General features: G+C 44.3%; 1 protein-coding gene across 1 annotated transcript in view; it reads left to right on the forward strand.

Moving 5' to 3' along the window:
* Window positions 1-18143, forward strand: part of CSMD2 (CUB and Sushi multiple domains 2) — a 223065-nt gene that overhangs the window by 78145 nt on the left and 126777 nt on the right. The window contains exons 6-7 of the mRNA XM_065744632.1: window positions 8009-8121; window positions 13276-13353. Coding sequence (XP_065600704.1) covers window positions 8009-8121; window positions 13276-13353 — 191 coding nt within the window. The remainder of the gene's footprint in view (window positions 1-8008; window positions 8122-13275; window positions 13354-18143) is intronic.

The raw sequence follows: 18143 nt of genomic DNA on the forward strand, positions 1-18143 counted from the left end.
GCACCACCAGCTTAGTCGCAGGTGTTTCCCAAAGTCCATCAAGATCTTTTGTCTTCAAAACCTGCTCATGCCTTTGATTACTGCGCTGTGATCAATGTTACAGCAGTAATATCTGGACCTTCCATATTCTCGCTGAAGATAATACCACGATGTCTTTGGCAAAAATACATGAAAAATGAGAAGTTTGCTCTTCCTTCAGGTCCACGTTGCATGTGAAGGCTGCAGGTCAGAAAGTCCTGAGCTCAAAGTCCCCATTGTGAACAGAGAAGTGAGGAGCAAGGGGTCCTTAACAGAGGATCTCTAAGGACGAAGCAGCTCCGTGGCTTTTCAGCCCTTTCTTTCTAAGGTCACACGAAGGCTGCAGTGCATCAACCACTGAGGCATGGGCTCCTGAAGGAGGAGGCAGCGATCAGCGTTGATAACCTGATTAACCTGGTTAATCAAATGCATTGCTGGCTGAAGGGGTGGGAGAGCAGCAGCAGGTAGAAGTTAAATGATGTTGGGCTTTTTTCAAAGCTTTCACTGAGGGAATCCGGAGCTCCTGCTCAGCTGTGGGATGTGCAGCCCTGTGAGATGGATGCAGAAGTCCTTACCCTGTGGGGAGAATGCACTGCCTGGCCCTCACAAACAGTAATTTATGTAGTGGGATCAAAAGCATGGAGTTCTCTCAACAGCAAACTGTTTTGTTACGCTAGCCCCTTGAAAATGGATTTTTTTAAATAATTCACCAAAAAGGATAGGGACAGGCTTGTTTTATGCTCTTCTGCTCCAATTATTCAGTTGCTCGCTAAGTAAATATACATGATCTCGCAAGCACCTCTTCAGAATCTGCCCCGTGCCAGGAAGAGCTGAAGCCATTAACGATGACTTGGAATGGGAAGCATTGGGGTAAGCACAACAGGAAAACACACCTTATTTTTTCCATTACTTTGCTGACTGGTGCTGCTGAAGATGCTTCCTTGTCTCAACTTCCAGATTACAATAAGGCTCAAGCATCAGCTTATCAGTGAATGCAATATCAAACCTTCCGGTGCAGTTTAAGCAGGTAACTCTTCTTCTTTCTAAGGAGGCAACAAGGACAATGAAGTATTCAGTGCAAAAATGAGAATCTGGCTCAACAATTCATTGCTGTAACTGCTATACTGCTTCTCTCACAGGGCTTTGATATCCTGGCAAAATAAGTATTTATTACTGTGCAGGTCTCACGTTAAATAGCGGAGTGTAAAATGACAATGTCAAACCAAGTTAAGAATGTGCTTCATTATGAGAGATTTCCCTGCAATAATCCTATATATTATACTTCTGTAGTCACTGCAGAAATTACCACGGGGACCACTCTACAAACAGCCGCTTCTTCAACATCATCATTACTGAATCTTTGCTCCCTCATAAAAGCTCCTCCTGGTGATCCCACAGATAATCTCTTTGGTTGCCATTTATTTATTAGCCGTGCCTGAGCGCTGAGGCTGTTCTCCCAGCCCTGCTCTAGTTCTGCACCCGGAACAGATCTGGGGCAGAAATGTTCTGCGTGTTATCTGAGAACAGCAGGTAGCTGAAAGCAAAGAGATCGGTGTGTGTATATGGGGTCGTTCCAGAAGGAGCTCTTATCCCAGGCACATCTTGACTTTTCTAAGTAGATTGCACATGAAGAAGGAGCTGCAGCTTTGGGCTTGGGGACCTGAGCTGTGTTGGGTTGTGTCACCTTGGCACCAAAGACCGTTATGCATTGAGCTCTTGTGCATAAAACCCTGAGATCTCCTGACACGCCGTCGGTGGCAGATGAGCACTCCCAGGTTGGTTTTCTGGGAGCGATGCCTAGCTTTTGTTTAATTTCTGCCCTGTCCCAAACACCTTGATCACAGGGTAGGAGTATCAGGAATTAATAAGGTAAACATGTTGGCTGCTGGAAGCAATCCTATCTGTATCTGTTTCGTGCTGGGTTTCCTTGCTGTTTATAGCTCTCATTCAAGGCTTTAATGATATTTGATCTCTCTCTTCAGAAAGTTTTAGTATAGAGGACGTGTATTTTAGCCTGATGAATCTTCAGGGAGGCCTTGTTTACTGAGACTGCTCGAATGACCTCGGGAGGCAGTTCCATCTTTTTCCTCCCCCTGCCTTGCAGGCATAGCACAAGGCAATGGTTCATACTGGAGTCAGAGAGGCAGCTTCAGTGCTGGTGGATGGTGCAGAAAGGGCTCCCATAAACCAAAGGGCACCAGTTGGAGTGTGCCTTCATTGGCAGAGTCCAATATCCTTAGTGTGGAATATACTTAGGGAAGTATACTTGGGAATATCCTTAGTAGGTTCTGTTCACTTGGATTGTATCTCAGGTCTGGGTATTGTTGCAAAAGAGATCCTGGGGTTGGACTTGCAGCAAGATCCCCTGGCTTGGCATTAGGTCTCCAGCTGCTGGCATGTGGTGCTGGCTGGTGATGCTCAGTGCTGGGAACTGCTGAGAGCACTGCCACGGCTCAGCAGCTTCCACACTTGATGCTCTCTGTATCGAAATACATGAAAGCTTAAGGAATGTAGAGCAGTGCTGAGGCTGGAATTTAGGGACCAAGTGGCTTCTGTGGATTTGGCTTGAAGCCACTGCGCAGCTTTTCTTCAGTTTAGGGCTTCATGCTAAATTAATGTCTAGAGTAAATAAGCAGATGGTTCCACTAAACCCTTTTCAACAGAAATTCTAGTCTCACCATCACTGTGCTGCAGTTGGAAGTTTCCAAGTAAACAGTCTTGACCGTGATAGTTCAGAACTGTTCTGTCTGCTGAACGATTCGAAGTGTCCCCCCCATGTACATACCCAGGGGGACAGCTGTGGTGGTCCCTGCTGCATTTGGCAGATTTGGTGACGGTTGGAGCTGTTGGACCAGCCCTGCATTTCCCTGTGCTGCACAGCCCATCAGCTCCCTACTGCTTTGTAAAGGGTAGAAGATGGATTTTCTGTGTGTGGTGTGTTTGTGTCATTATTTATTATCAGCACTGAGTTACAGTTCCATATAGGAACTCCAGTCACATTCAGATCCTACAGTGCTAAATACTCTCTGCCTCGGAGAACTTGCAATTTGTGATGACTTCCTTCATGCCAAGGCTGCTTTGCATTCTGTTGTAATCCCTACAGCCATGACTGCTGTAATTCTCACATGTCTTCGTAGAGCTGTCAGCTCTCTGAGCTCCAGATTGCAAATCTTGTTTTCTGCAAGTTTCTGTGACTGCTGCGTTGTAGAGGAGCCTCTGTAGAAACTACAGAGCCAGAACCAGACAGCAGCTCCTGTCTGGATCAGGCACGAAAGGGTTCTGGTCCTGGCTCAGGTTGTAACTGAATGGTGTCTTCCATTTTTAATGTGACTTTGGAAGGCAGCGTCAGCTTGGTGAGCTCTGTGGATTTAGAAATGAAGGTGCCTCGACCTGGTAGAGCAGCAGCTCCCGAAAGGAGCAACCTTGGCTGGAAATGGACAGGCTGAGATGTGAGCTTCGTTGGGCTTGTTGGGCTCAGCCTCCAGAATTCTGTTGTGCCAGCACAGCCCGTGGCTTTCCAGCCTCATCTGTCAGTGCAGAGTCCACGTTTAATGGAACTTAAGAGCATTGTTAGCCTGACAGAGACATGAGTGTATCTGTGCACGCAGTGATGGAAATGGCTGCTATTTATCAAGTAATAAACATAGTGTCTCTTGCTATCAACACATCTAACTCTGCCTGCACGGAGAAAAACAATCTCTGTAACACTGATAATAAGGCAGAAAGGGTTTATAGGAAATTGTAATAAAGCTGTGGCAGATTTCTTTGGGGGATTTGCAGTGCGGCGTTAGTAAGCTTCAATTGCATTAGCTGTTCTTCTGTTGTGTTGAATTAGTGTCTGTTGTCTCCTGAATAGAATAAATATAATCACGTTTGTTACCTATCTGTTGGTATGACAGCAGCCCAGTGCTGTTGGTGTAGCAGGATGATGGGAAGTGCTCCGTGGAGTGCAGTGCAGCTCCAGCAGCAGCTCCTGCTCGGCGTGTGCTGCTCTGATGGGCTGTGCCCTTGCAGTCCCACTCTGTGCCAAAAAGACACGCTCTGCTTCTGCAGTTGGCTTCAGTCCTCTTGAATCCGTTCATGGCTGCATTAAGGACGCTTTGATCTGAGGGAATGGGCCCTTCTCCATCCGTCTGCACAGAGCCCCGTGCTCTCCCTGCTGGTTCTAACATGGCTTTAGCTGCAGGACGGCGACCACTGAGACGTTGTGCTCGTGGCCAGCTGGAGCCCCTTGCAATTACCTTTATGCACCATCTGCATTTTGCTCCTCGCTGCCCTAAGTGGCAAAGTCTCAAATCGTGCCTTCAAGTTGAAGTGGGTTTTATTCCAGAAATGCACATCTAAATTTGCTTAACGCCTTGAAAGCTAAGTGTGTACCTGCAAGATAAGCCATGTGATTTTGGGTATCCAGCACCTACTTATACACGAGTGTGTGTATATATGTATGTAATACTGCCTATGTAAATGCAAGAACCCAATTACGAGCTGTAGGTGGATGTGTGCTGCTGAGCTTCATAAGAATTCCCCAGAGATCATTGTTATCTGTTGGGCTGCTCCATCATGACAGTCTCAGCAATGCATAGAGACTAATGAATTCTTTCATGAAGTGCCCATAATTAATCCAGAGTAGAGATCCAAGAGAATTCAGACTAATGAGACTGAGATAATTCTGAAACGTGTCATAGGTGAAGGAAAACAGCAGAGAAATCAGATCCTCAGCTCCTGAGCACGGTGTGATTTTGTTTGGCTCTGCTGCTGCAGTGGAGCCACGTCACCTTGGATCAGCCAGGGCTTTGCTTTATGCTCTTTTAAGGATGAGCTGGGGAAATGTCACTTAAAAAAATGAGGAATTAAGGACTTCAGTGTAAAGGCTCCTGCAAAAAAAAAGAAAAAAATTATTGATTTGTTTTTAGCCAGCAAATTTATCTGGGAGCAGGCGGTAATTAAAGTCGATGCCAATGACTGAAGTTTTGCTGCCGTGCAGAAACGCTTTCATCTTTTGATGGAATACTAAACAAAAAAAGAAAAAAAAAAGAAAAAGAGGGAGAGAAGTGGAAGCAAGCTGAGACATAAAGTTATGGGATTGCACTCCCAGCGCTGGCTGCTGGGAGTGGAGGGGGCAGGGAGCACGGCTGCTGGAAGGCACTGGGAGCGGTGCAGTGCTCTTGGAGTCAGGGCTGAATCCTGCTGAGGAAGATGAGTGCAGCTCTGCTGGGAGGAGGCAGTGTCAGAGCATCTGAGGTCAGACCACACGACCTGGGCACGGGGAGGGGAGTTCAGCACAGAGCTGCATCCAGGGACTGAGAATCAGATGCAAACTCCTCATCAGCAGAGTGCTGTCATTGAGATGCAGCTGTGTTCTTTCCATCCCCGACAGCATTTAGCAAGGAACAATAACTTAATCTAATTATTCATTTTCCATATAAAAGTCCATTGTGCTGGGATGTCTCTTGTCACCAAAAAATGAGGTGTAGAGGTGCTTAAGTATACTTTGTTTAAGAGACCTGACACGCTAAATAAGATGCTCTAAATTGATGATACTTAATTCAGCTCTCATGATAATTTGAGCAGAGGTTTGGATGCGAAGTTAGAAGTACAGGTGAAGGGAATAATAGCACACAGCTACAGCAGTGTGTCCCCTGGTTGTGCTGAAAGGAAAAATGGCATACAGCCATACTGCTGTTTCTTCCAGGCTCTTGTGCCTGGGTGTGCTGGTGCAGATCAGGGATTCTCGGTCCCCCTGGCCCACCCTAAGGAGCAATTGCTTGAAAATAAAGGCTGTAGAAGTTTTTATTCTAAAGATAGAGGGTTGTTGGAAACGCAGTGCTCTGAGACTCACGATAGCCCTTGTGCCTTCAAGTTGACATTAAATCCATTACCTCACAATGATGCTCTTGGCAGAACGGGGTTTCAGGGGGAGCTCTTGGCTCCAGTTGTGACCTCTGGTTCTGTGCTCTCCTGCAGTCAGTTTGTGTGACATCCACACCATGAGCTCTCCGTTGTCTTTGGGTTCTTCAGGGAGACACTATGGTCAAACTCAACGCTCATCAACTTGCAGGGGGGTTAAAATTGGATCCTCTGCCTGCAAATGTCTCCTTCCTCTATTCTAGAGCTTCTAACTCGCTTTCTGACTTTATTGATTTTTCTTTTTCTTGCTTTCTCTCCGTGTAGAACAAAATTAAAGCAGGAATTGGGATTGTAAATAGATAATGGTGCGTGAATGCAGATTAATCATTGCCATCCATGTACAATAATACTAATTGCACCAAGGGAAGAATGGTTGAGTGAGTGGTATAAATATTTAATGCTTGAATCCAATGTGAAATTCAAGAGTGAAAGAAGAACCAGAGAAAATAGTGCAGTTGAGAAAACCACACTTCACAGCTTTTGCTCAAAAGAAGAGTTTTGGTGCCATTAACCTTTCTATATTACGGTATAACGGAGCATTACAGGAGCTGAGTCTAACTTGGAGGCTTCAATTTCACTTAAGAAAAAGTGCCTTAGTGCTTAGATTAGAAATACTGGAAGCTATTTGGGGTGGAACTGGTAAAACTCTCCAAAGCTGTTGCTTGAGAGGTGTGTTTTTCACAGCCCATCCAAACCTGCATGTGGGGAGGGGACCCTGGGGATGGGATGGGGATCAGAAACTGCCTCAACAAAGTGGGGGATGGGGAGGAGTGAAACTCTGCCTATCTGCAGATGTGTGAGCAAGAATAATGCACTCCCAAATACTGCTGAGGGGTTCAGGGACCATGCAGCTGCTTCAGTTCGACTGTTTAGCTGTAATTAAATATTCCATTATCAGACGTCCCATATCTGACCTCAGTCCCAAATATGTTTGTTTGAATTTCGTTCCTTGAAAAGGTTTGAAATTAAGCTGGTTTCAGAGACGTTGGAGTTTGTATTTCAAAAAGGTCTGCAAAACTGACATGAAATTATCAATTGTGAAACGTTTAGGAGCAATCTCAACCAACCTGCAGTGTAAAGAATGCCTGCAGTTGTGGTTCATAGCTGTGCAGAAGTCAGCTTCACCCCATGAGATGCCGGAGGTTTAAAGCCTGTACTGTAGGTGGCAGAGGTGCATTAACTATGCAGCGTAATCATCTCTGCTGCTTCATTAACGAGTGGAGCAGGAGTGACATTGCAGATCATCTACCCGTGCTGCCAAGTGTCGTCCCAATTCCCTGCTGTTTGCCTTGGGAAAAGGGAAGAGTTGTGACCTCTGGAGGTGTTATTTGGGTGAAGGACTTTGGGAAATGCTTTCTAGGCTGTCGGTTCTACTGTTGAAAGTGGACAGTTATAGAATATAAAGTACCCTTTGAAACCCAATAGATATACAGTGTACTTTTACCTTCATCTAAAAAAGCATAGATAGCAAAGTACCAATAATTTTTGAGTCGGTGACAGTCCGTGATTAAAAAATTAAATGGGTTTTAGTTAACAATAATAGGATTCCATAATAGCTTTTGTCATGGTAGTGTTATTCCCTCGCTGTGCTTAATGCTCCCATTATACACCTCAATTCAAGGGTGCTGTGACTTAAGTAAACACTGTTCCAGACTGAGACTTGGCATGTGATGCCTCTGCTGAGAAATATGGGCTGAGTTTAATAAAGCAAACAGCATCATACTTCTTTTTTTTTGTTGTTGTTAAAGAAGTGTAAGATGGTGCGCAGGGAGCAGTTGCTGTAGGACTGTTAATGGGCTGTGGAGCGCTCCACCTCACATTTGATGGCTGTAATCTTTACTCCAGGTTGGGGTAGATCATAAATCTAAATTACTTCTTGCTGGCAATTTGTGGAAAAGGAGATTGTTCTTGCAAACCTTTCTTTTGCTCAGCTAAAATAAACATTTGTTTTCTCTTTTAGCAGAGCTAACCGGACTCGTCTCATATTCACGTAGGAGGAGGATCGGCTGTGGAAGGACGTTTGGTTTTTGGTGTAACTTACTGTCAAAATAACACTTGGCTCTCCTTGGTTGCTTTCTTGCAGGTTCACTGGGATGAATCTGCCCGCCCCGGTTATCAGCAGTAAAAATTGGCTGCGGCTTCACTTCACATCTGATGGCAACCACAGGCAGAAGGGGTTCAGCGCGCAGTACCAAGGTGAGCACTCACTGCCCATCCTCCAGCTCAGCGAGTGCCTTCAGCCAGCTGTTCCTTTCCAGGGATCTCTAGATGAGTTCTACCTGATTCTTTGGTCTTTGAGGCCTTAATTTTCTGCCTGGATTGCCAGGTGTTTGTGGTACAGAGAGCTGCTGTTGGCGATGTGTTGGAAATAGGAATGCTTGAGAGTTACTGGCAAATTCCTTTACCCTGTGTCCTTTGGTTCTGGCAGTGCCACACGGTGAAGTCCCACAGTGACCGTGTGCTGTGCACTCTGCCCATGTGAGGTGTTGCTGGGTCTGCTGTGAGTGAGATAGAAACTGTCCTGTGCTTACTGTGGTCTCTAGAAAGATGAAGTTCAGGCTTGGGGTCTAAGAGTGTTGTCGAGTGAGGAAATGCTCTGGGGCAGCAGCAGAGAACTGCTCCTCTTCCAAGGCTTGTAAGCAGCCATGGGATACCACAGCTCAGTGCATCCTGTGTGCCATAGGAAGGTCGCAGAGGCAGGATCAGCTCCAAAGGCAGAATCAGGGAGGGAGAAACTGAAATAGAGGAGCTGGAAGGGCTGTCCAGCTCACACCCAACCTCCAGCATTTCTCAAAAGGAAGAAATGGGTCTTGGGGGAGGATGGAGTGCCGTAGCACTGACTGACAGGAGCAAAGGGAGAGGGAGATGAGTTTCCTTTCATAAATCTGTAATCTTGCCCTATTCGTTCCTTGTTTGTTTGGCCTTAGCAATGTAGCCATGGCCTCAACAAGAGCTTTGCATTATGAATCACAGTTGTTCCTTAACTTTCCTTGTGCTCTTCTAATGTAGAAAGGTGTTTTTTATTTTAAATGGGAATTAAAAACCTTTTTTGTTTTTTTTTCCTGTATAACACAAGCGACTGCATGCCGCTGATGGCTCCGGATAAGACATTTTCTTTGCAGTCATGATTGCTGCTTTCTATTGAAACACCTGTCTGAATCATCCTTTATTTCTTAAATAGAAAAGTAGAGATTAATGTTATAATTCCCTCTGATTAGATTAATGTCAGGGGGGTTCTAATCTAGCACGCTCCTTGGAAGCTGTTTTGTTAGATATAATGAACTGTGCTTTTGTGTATTGAGGGTTTGAAAGATGAACTGAAAAATGTGCTCTTGGAGCACCGCTGAAGGACATCGAACACCACCGATGCAGGACCTCCATGTGGGTGGCAGAGGGAGTCTGACACCCATTCCTCAGTCCCTTGCTGGGTGTTCTGTGGTTTTTCAGGGTATTTCCACCAGTTAGGAAAGATTTCCATACCTTAAAAGCAAAGAACAAACACTACAGCAACAAAGCAACTCAGGACACGAGGGCAGGATTTTTGCAGCCAATGAATCTGTGCTGACAGAGCATTCCAAATGCCAATACAGCTTCAGAAAACTCTGCATAACCCTTTCAGAGAGACATGACTTTGTTTGAACATAAATATTTTAACAGAGATAAATAAATAAGTAGATACAAAATAGGACATGTAATGACTTATAAAGTGGAGCAACTCAAATGTGGTTTTTTTAGCAGTAGAGAGATAAGCAAACCTCAGGGTTGTCCAGGAGAAGGAAGGAAGGGAGGGTTAGGATTAATCTAATTTGTTGTTGGTTTTCCAAAGATACGTTCATCATTTATTAGCATCCTGTTTCCTCTGAGATGTATCTGGCTTTGCTGATAGTCCATAAGAAAATCATTTCCCTTCCAACTTGTTTAACATTGATACTTAGATTGAGCAGAACTCCTTCTTAGTGTGCTCCATTTCAGCTCTTGCTAATCCATGCCCCAGTTTAGAAATCTCTTTATGAACATAAAAGCAAGGTTCGATTGAATCAGCCCATATACAGGTTTTCTTTATGTTGAATACAGTAAATTTATTCCTTTGCAGGGAGTGTGGAAATGTTTTTCCCTTTCCTGTCTTTTATGTAAGGTGAATCTCGCATTCTTGCAAATACCGTGTTCTGCATCCTGTGAAAGCAAATGAAAGGAACCACAGATAAATCAATGCATTGATCTTTTTTCCTTCCTCCCTTGCATCCCACTCCCTCTGTCTTCATTTCCCAATGGGTGCTGTGTACCTGCAGGTGATAAGAGACTAAGCTAGGTGTGCCTTGCTTGGGACAGGTAACAGTCAGGGTGAGGAGCCAGGGATCCCTGTCGGTCATCAGTGCAGTGATGAGGTACTGAAATCAGGTAATGAAAAAGCTGCTGAATTTAAAATGATGCCAAACAGATCTAAATGATGATCGGCTGGTGTAGTCCATCTCTCCAGCATATATTTTATTACTTAAGTAGGGTCCCAAATTGCTTTTTAGCTGATTGTTATCAACACATAAATGCAGCTTTTATTGATCTGCCCTCCCCATTCCCCTCCCTTTCTGTCCTGCCCTCACTCTCAGGTAGAAAGATAAATGTGGGTGAGTTGCAGCCCATAGCAAAATGCAGAATACTGGCAGGCCTGCTATCTTTGATAATGGTCTCATGAACTCTTTTGCACATATCACACCACCTAAATGGCTTTTAAGCATATGTACTTGCAGGTTGTACTTTTAAGCATATGTACTTCTCCTCACCTCCAGCTTGAGTGAGAGTCCCCATAAGCAACCTGCTCCAATATCACAGGTGATACTAGAGCATCTCAGCAGGAGGAAAATAAAGCACAAAACTGATCCAGGCAAGCCAATATTTAATAGCAGTCCCCCAGCAAGGGGAGCAGAAATTAATAAGATAGATTTTTTACTGAAATGTGGTGTTTTTGTTGTGTTTTTTTTTTTCAAATTAAAAATAAATAAATGTCTCCTTAAATTCTCATTTAAAGCAACATGAAACAGGTTAGAAAGAACATCCCAGAATGCTTGCTCGCTGGAAAAGCTTTGTAATGTCATCTTTTAAATCTGACAGGATGCTGAGTATTCCATTAGATCTATCAGAAACGTGTGAGCAGCAAACCCCTCCAGAAGACAGAGGAGCTTCTGTTCATCCAATTATCCTGACACCAACCTTTGTAGTACTGCTCCACATTCAAATCTATAAACAGTATAAATTTTCATATCCTACACTTTTGAGGGAATGGCTGGGGGAATTCCTCTTTATTTTGTTGAGAACAGAGGTGATACTGTATCCTGAGTTGCTCTTATCTGAAGTAAGTCTCTTGTAAAACTTGACTTCATCGTTGTATCTCCTTGTAACAAAGCAGAGGGTTAGGGAGAGTGGGAATGCACTGATCTGTACCACTTATTGGTGACAGAGGTGGAATGCAATTGGGGTAATACACAGGGCATACTTAATGGGCAGCGCAGCTCTGTGTATTTTAGAACTGGTCCCCAGCAGCAGCAATCTGGTTTCTGCTGTTTTTGTTGCTGTTGAGTGGTTTTGTGCTAAATTTTCTGTCAGTCCCAACCTGTGGGAGTGGGCCAGGATCTTGAGGCAGGCAATGAATGTGATTACACCTTTTCTAACTGAGTATATCCTTTTAAAAATTCCCAATTGTATGCCAGGCCCAGGTGCATGCAGTCTGTGAATTCTCCGTAGCTGTGCCATGAGCAGCTCTGAGTGATGGTGCTCTGCAGCACTGTAACAGAGCAGTGAGTTGGATACTGCAAAGTCATCAGCGCTGTACATCCTCTAATAGCTCAAATTTAGCTCCAGGTACTTGGGCTTGACTGTATTTATTGTCTGGGAAGGAATGCTGGCTGGGAGGGTTAGTCCTAGCTGAGGCAGGAAGGTGATCCAGGCTTCCCCTTTTAGCTTTTGTGGCCTCATTCTTTGTTTATACATCTCGACACTGTGTTATATTGAAAGCCTTGAGATTGGGCTGCAAATGTCCCGTAGTTAGTGTAACATTACCTGGAGGAAAACAGTGCTGTTGGGGCATTCTGAGGCCTGCTGCCTTTCTCTTGGGGCATCTGCAGATAGATTACAGTCAGAAGGAAGTGGGAATGTCTTAGATTTGCTTTGAAATTGGCATAGAGTTAATTTTTCCCTCTTAATTAAAAAAAAAAAAGGCAATAAACCCCCAGCAGATTACAGATACTAATACCAGACGACATAAGCTTTTCTGAATGAACATTTTTTAAGGTAATTCAGACCTCGGTTTGAAGTTATGGTTTATTTAAGGAGAAGGCAAAAAGCTGTAGCCAGATGACGAACAAAAAGCTGCATGCTGTAGCAGTGAGCACAGAAAAGCACTACCTTGGGTAAGCTTCAAGGAATGATGCTTGACATCTCCCCGTCTGAAGCTCTTGCAAACAGACGTTATTAGCATATATTATTTTTTTCAAGCCAAAAAAGCATGATTAAAAAAACCTTGTTAGTTATATTGGTAATTTTTCTTGACAACTTTGTCTTCAGAATGTGCTAATTTAGAGATGAAAGTATGATGAGATAAAGAAGAAGAAAAGAGCAGTTTGAAGTGGAAGACGGACTGCTTTTCTCCTAGATAAGAACTGGCTCATCAGAAAAAGGGATCCCAGAAAGCAACATGGACATTGTGCTTTCTGATGTGAAGTTATTCTTTAACCACATTAACTTCAAATACGCCAGTAAAAATGCTGCTGTGTGTTAGTCAAAAACGTCTGTGTTTATGCTGCAGGAAGCTGTAGTGTCTGTGCCAGCATCCAGATGGTTTTGGTGGTGTGGGCTTTGTGCAAACCCCTCTTGTGCTGAGAGAACCTCAGTGCAGCCAAGTCCAGATAATAGGAACAGATAGTTTCATTGGTCATCTTTGTATTGTGTACGGTGATGGGATCCTTTAGGCAATGGATTGGTTGTGATCTTGCTGCTGCCCTCGTGTCCTCTCACCTTCTAGATGAGATTTAGAGCAGGAGATCCAGGACCACTGCTGGAGAACTCGTGAACAGCTTATACTTGTAATGCCCATGGCTGTTAACAGTGGGTCTGCAATTCTGCACTACTCCAATAATAAGCCAGGCTGGGTCAGCTTGGCTCAGTTCTACAGAGACACTAGTCCAGATCTCATAGGGGTAAATGAATGGGGGGACTTAATGGATTTGAGGGGTTTGGAAAAGTTGGCTAAACGTTTGGGTGGTGTGCAACTGTTGCTGCATTCTCATTTAAAATAATCATTTGAAATGATATCTAAATACATTCTCTGTTTCCCTTTTTGTTTTAAATCTGTCTCTGTAGTCAAAAAGCAAATGGAACTGAAATCCAGAGGGGTGAAGCTGATGCCAAGCAAGAACAGTAACCAGAAGACATCAGTGTGTAAGTGTTCTGACTCCTCCGTATGCTCTCTTTGTAAAATGGTCTCCTTGAACATCCCATTTGACTTCCCAATAATCTCTAAAACTTTGTCACTCTTAAAAGTTTTAATGCTTTACCCTTTCTTCCCTTTGCATTACTGCATCACTCCCTCCCAGTGCTCTATTCACAAGCATATACTAACCCCTTACAGAGGGTATGCAGGGGGGGTTGGTGTGTGTGCATTTAATATATACTGTATGCTTCCTATTCAGTGACAGTCCGGGCTTCATTACTTCTGTCTTATTTTAGTGTGGAAAGTGTCAAAATGTAAACAGTTTGGAAATCTGAATTAGTGTTACTACTGCAAAACCAGGGATAGGGATAAGGAACCACAAAACAAACAGAAACCCATGAACCTGTTAGAAAATCTACAGAAGCAACAGCAGTCTTTGTTTTCCTCTTTGCATTTTATTTAATTATTCATCCCTGCAGAAAACTCATGCCACTTCAGTGTGCAAAAGCTTATAATATGGACTTTTATGCTCTCTGTATGAGTTTCTTACGTTCCATACGTCTGATGTTTGATATCTGTTAGGGAGATACTCAGAGTGTCACGATGTCACTGGTTTGTTTTCCTCTGGCACTAAGTGAATCCATTAGATCCATTCATCTTTACATGAGGTCCTTTTCAGAAGCAAGGCTCGTAGTTTCCTTGTGCACGTGGCTCTGAGCAGATGGCTGTGCTCCTGGGGGGCTCTAAGATTAAACATGAGGGATCTGAGTTACTTCACATAATATTTCATAGAAACTTAAATAGGATCAGGATGTAGTCTTTCTTAAAATCGTGTTTGGAAGAGAGGTTGTGCTTGTTCATTTTCTGCATAGCCATTACACTCATCAAAGAGGCACTGTTTGGGCATTCCACTTGCCTGAATTTCAGATGCAAAATTCAGTTAAGAAAAACGGATGAACTGAATTTAAAAGGTTGCTCGCTGTCTGAAATGAAAACGGCGCTTTCAGGTTCACATGAGAGTGCTGACAGTGCCCAGTTGGGCAGGAGAAAAGTCCAACAAGATAACTTAGTAGCAGGATGCAAATTACCCAAGATCTCCAGAGTGGAAAATGCTGAGGTATGAACAGATAAAATTCAGTTTTAAGAAAAGCCCTGAATCCAGGATGCTCTTGGTCCTGAGAAATGTCCTTGCCAAGTCGAATTTAATTGATGTTTTAAGGTATGATAAATATTTTGACACTTAATTGAGGGTGAAGTTATGATAGAAAACACCCCAATCATTGATTGAGTGAGCCCTGGAGCTCCGGAAGATGAGAGGATGTGTTTGTAGTGGGATTTGTGTCATCTGGGATTTTGGGATGCATGCAGAGATTCTTCCCCAAGTGAAAAATGATTATCTCCGTAGCCCGACGTGTATTTTCAGGTGGGTGGCTCCACTTTTGAGGATGAAGTTGCTGGAAGTTGTCGGTGCCTCTGCCCAGTCTGTCCTCACCCAACAGAGAGCAGACTGCAGCCTTGAGTGCTGCCAGTTCAGCATCTTGTGTAGTGCTAATCATGTCATAATTGATAAGACATAACCCAGCGTAGGAAGACAGCTTAGCTTGGGAGCTGTTGAGCTGTGGTAGTATAGGTGGTGGTGGTACTGTGGCCCAAATTCCTTCCTTTTATAGTGTGAGGTTTGCCACAACCCTTGTGTCTTTAGCTCCTTCCATGTACACTGCACTCAGCAACATCTGGATTGTAAACCCCGATTACCCCTCTATCCTGCACAGCCTTCTGCTGTCACACTCCTGTTACAGTAAATTTTCAGCTTCAGAAACGCTGACTCCAATAGGAGGTGTCTCCAGAAAATGGTTTATTTTCAGAAAATGGAGCCCCAAGTGTTATCTTCTTTTTTCCCCTGCATTTCTGATTTGCTTGGCTAGCCGTGCCCCCTCTTCTCTGAAACTTTCATGAGCTTGAGAGCTGTGCATCACAGGACTGTGCAGGTGGGACAGGCTGATTAAAGGTCTCCGAAGTTTGATAGTACTGCTCTTGTCATTTCATCGCACTCAACTATCAGAAATTTAGAGATGTCTGTCTCCTGGTAAAACCAGAGCTGTGCCGTGCTTTACTTTCAGACCCTTTCCTGCCAGCAGTGGTTTCTGGTGGTCCTTGCACCTCTCCTTTGGGTAGCGCTGCTCCTTCTTTGAAGAAATGAGGCAGCTTGCAGCTCCACGCTTGCTACCCTATAGATCTTTCAGAGGATTTCAGTTCTGCTGAATGGATGCTGTGGTTACTTGCCAGATTGAAGCCTGTTCCATGTGTCTGAATGGAGGCAAAATGCATTCACATCACAGTTGTTCATACTCTTTCAGGAAAAGGATATATTAAAAAACCCATGGAATTTGGTGGGGGACGTGCTAATTTTGTTCAGTTGCAGTCAAACGTGTTGATTTGAAATTTAAATCAAGTGCTTCATACTATTCACCATCCCTAAAATTAACTGGGCATCATGCTGTAGTCATTTTTAGAGGAAAAGTAATGCAGCTCTGAAGAACAACCAATGAAAAATGCAGTTTTAAATCTGAGATTACGTTCAGGGGATTTCTTCTGACAGTAACTGAGGGACACATCGTTTGCATGTGCGGTATTCCTGAAGCAGTGAGAAAATGTATTGCATGCAGTATGTGAATGTGTGTATTCCATGTTCATACAGCGGGGAAAACAGAGTACCTTGCTTTTACAAAAGCATCAGAGTTGCTTTTGTGACGTTTGAATGAGGCACACCTGAAAAGGCACTGCTGGACATCACTGGAAGGGGCTGTGTGAAGCAAAGGATGCTCTGTGTACCTTCAGACGTGTCAGTTTTTACTAATTATGCAAATGCAAAGTCGTTTTGGAGGGCTAAGTGTATGGGAGCTGCTGGGTTCAAGGCTGCTTTCTGCATCAGGTGCTGAGCAGTGTGTGTGTGTGTGTGGGTCTCTGCCGTACTGCAGCAGCACAGAGGAGCGTGGGGCAGAGGAGCTGCAGGCAGCGCTGGGCTCAAGTGGGCTGTGCTGCAAAGAGCCTTTGCAAAACGTCTTCAGAATCTGTGAGGCTGTAACGTTTTGAACTCTCTCATACTTCGGAGCTATTTGCAGGTGGCAGCAAGGTGTGAAATCCGGGCTCAGAATTTCCCAGATCATAACAGTACGAAAGATGCAGCTGGAAGCGGTCGCTGGCAGTGCTGGGCTCTCCCAGCCCAGGTTTTGCACGGTGCTAGCTAGACATGGGAGTGCTTTAGGGCTACGTGTGTGCCATGGAGGTTTTGGAAGTGTTTCATGTTTGCTCCAGGGCATCCAGAGGATCTCAGAAGGGCTCTGAGCACGCTGTTGGGTGGAGTGTGTCCCAGCAGATCCGCTCTCCTGAGTTCTGTAACCCACTCGTGTGCTCGGATGGCTGCACGGATTAACTGTAAGCCTTACAGCGATTCATTTGACGTTTTTAACTGATAACTGAAGCGATCTCACTCCCCTTGCACCAGTTGGAACAGCTCACCTTCTTTCACTGTATTTTTCATGCTGAGAAACGCTGAGTTTTTGTAAAAAGCAAAACAAATCAAAAGCAGATGAAAGCGGCCATCTTCTGAGTTCCTGCTTTTCTGTAGCTCATATTTGACATTCCTAAATTCAGTAAAAAATTGTCCCTGGGGAATCTCTCTGAACTTTATTAACATGGGGAAGTACAGAGAGCTAAGGAGGGTTCTCAGGTCTCTTAAGAGATGGAGTAAAGTAGTGTGGCAAACGGAGCAATCGACACTGGGTGTTACTGAAAACACGACAAGAAAGAAGTTGTTGGAAGGAAATAGGAGGGCAAAGGGACAGGAAAAGATGGTGTTCTGGGAGAAGGAATCCTTGAGCCTCCAGCACGTAACTTCAGCACCTCATCACAGCTTTTAAGACGTATTGTTTTCTTTGTAACCCTGAAGCACCACAGCCTTGGTGTAAATCAGTCGAACCTTTAGGAAGATGAGCGCAGTACGGACAGCGTGTTCTCAGCATAACAAGTGTGGTCTGTGAACTTTGCTTTAATTCCATTCCTGCGTGTGCATTTAAAACTAAAGACAGAAGAAGAGAAGTTGCTGTGGCCATCTAATCCATCCTCTGCTTTCCTTTTGCTCTCCTTTGTGTCTACAAAGTCAAACGTCCAAACTACCACGCCTTGCCTTTCTCCTCGCTCTGTTTGTATCTAATCTGCTCACTGGTTTATGTATACGTATTACACGGGCATTAATAAAGTGCTAGGTAATGAGAGAAGAACTGGTTGTAGTCTTCAGAAGTGTGACTGATAATTTGCATCCTGCCCTCCGGTGCCTTTGGGTTTTGCTGCTCATCTGTAGCCTTGCCTGCTCCCGAAGCCTTGAATCAGGTTTGCTGTCATCCTGTTTGGGACATAATAAATGGATGTACAGCAGCTCAGAATAACTAACACGGGTGTAACTGATGTTGTCTGGTAGACTTCTGACCATGGGACAGAGAATGTGATGTGGGAAGGCAATCTGGTGATGTGCTCTGCAGGAAGGAGTGTTTCAGTGCAGGCGTGTGTGGAAGCTGTGTTGGTAAACGTGTGCACCACGGGCTTGTCTCCTTGGTTGGTGCCTTTTTACTCTGGAGAAGCATTTTTTCTTAAATCCTGTGTAGATTTGTGATGTACGTGTTCTGTACTGAAGCAGCCTCCACCTTTTTGTGGGTATTCTGACCTTATTCTCTTCTCTGACTGAGGCTGTTCACTACACGTGCTTTTTCATGCTGTAAATTCCCATTTGCTTTGTGCATCA

The sequence above is a fragment of the Cyrtonyx montezumae genome, unplaced genomic scaffold (genome assembly GCF_038088225.1).
Source record: "Cyrtonyx montezumae isolate F1298 unplaced genomic scaffold, pur_monq_1.0 scaffold_31, whole genome shotgun sequence".
In the NCBI taxonomy this organism is placed as follows: domain Eukaryota; kingdom Metazoa; phylum Chordata; class Aves; order Galliformes; family Odontophoridae; genus Cyrtonyx; species Cyrtonyx montezumae.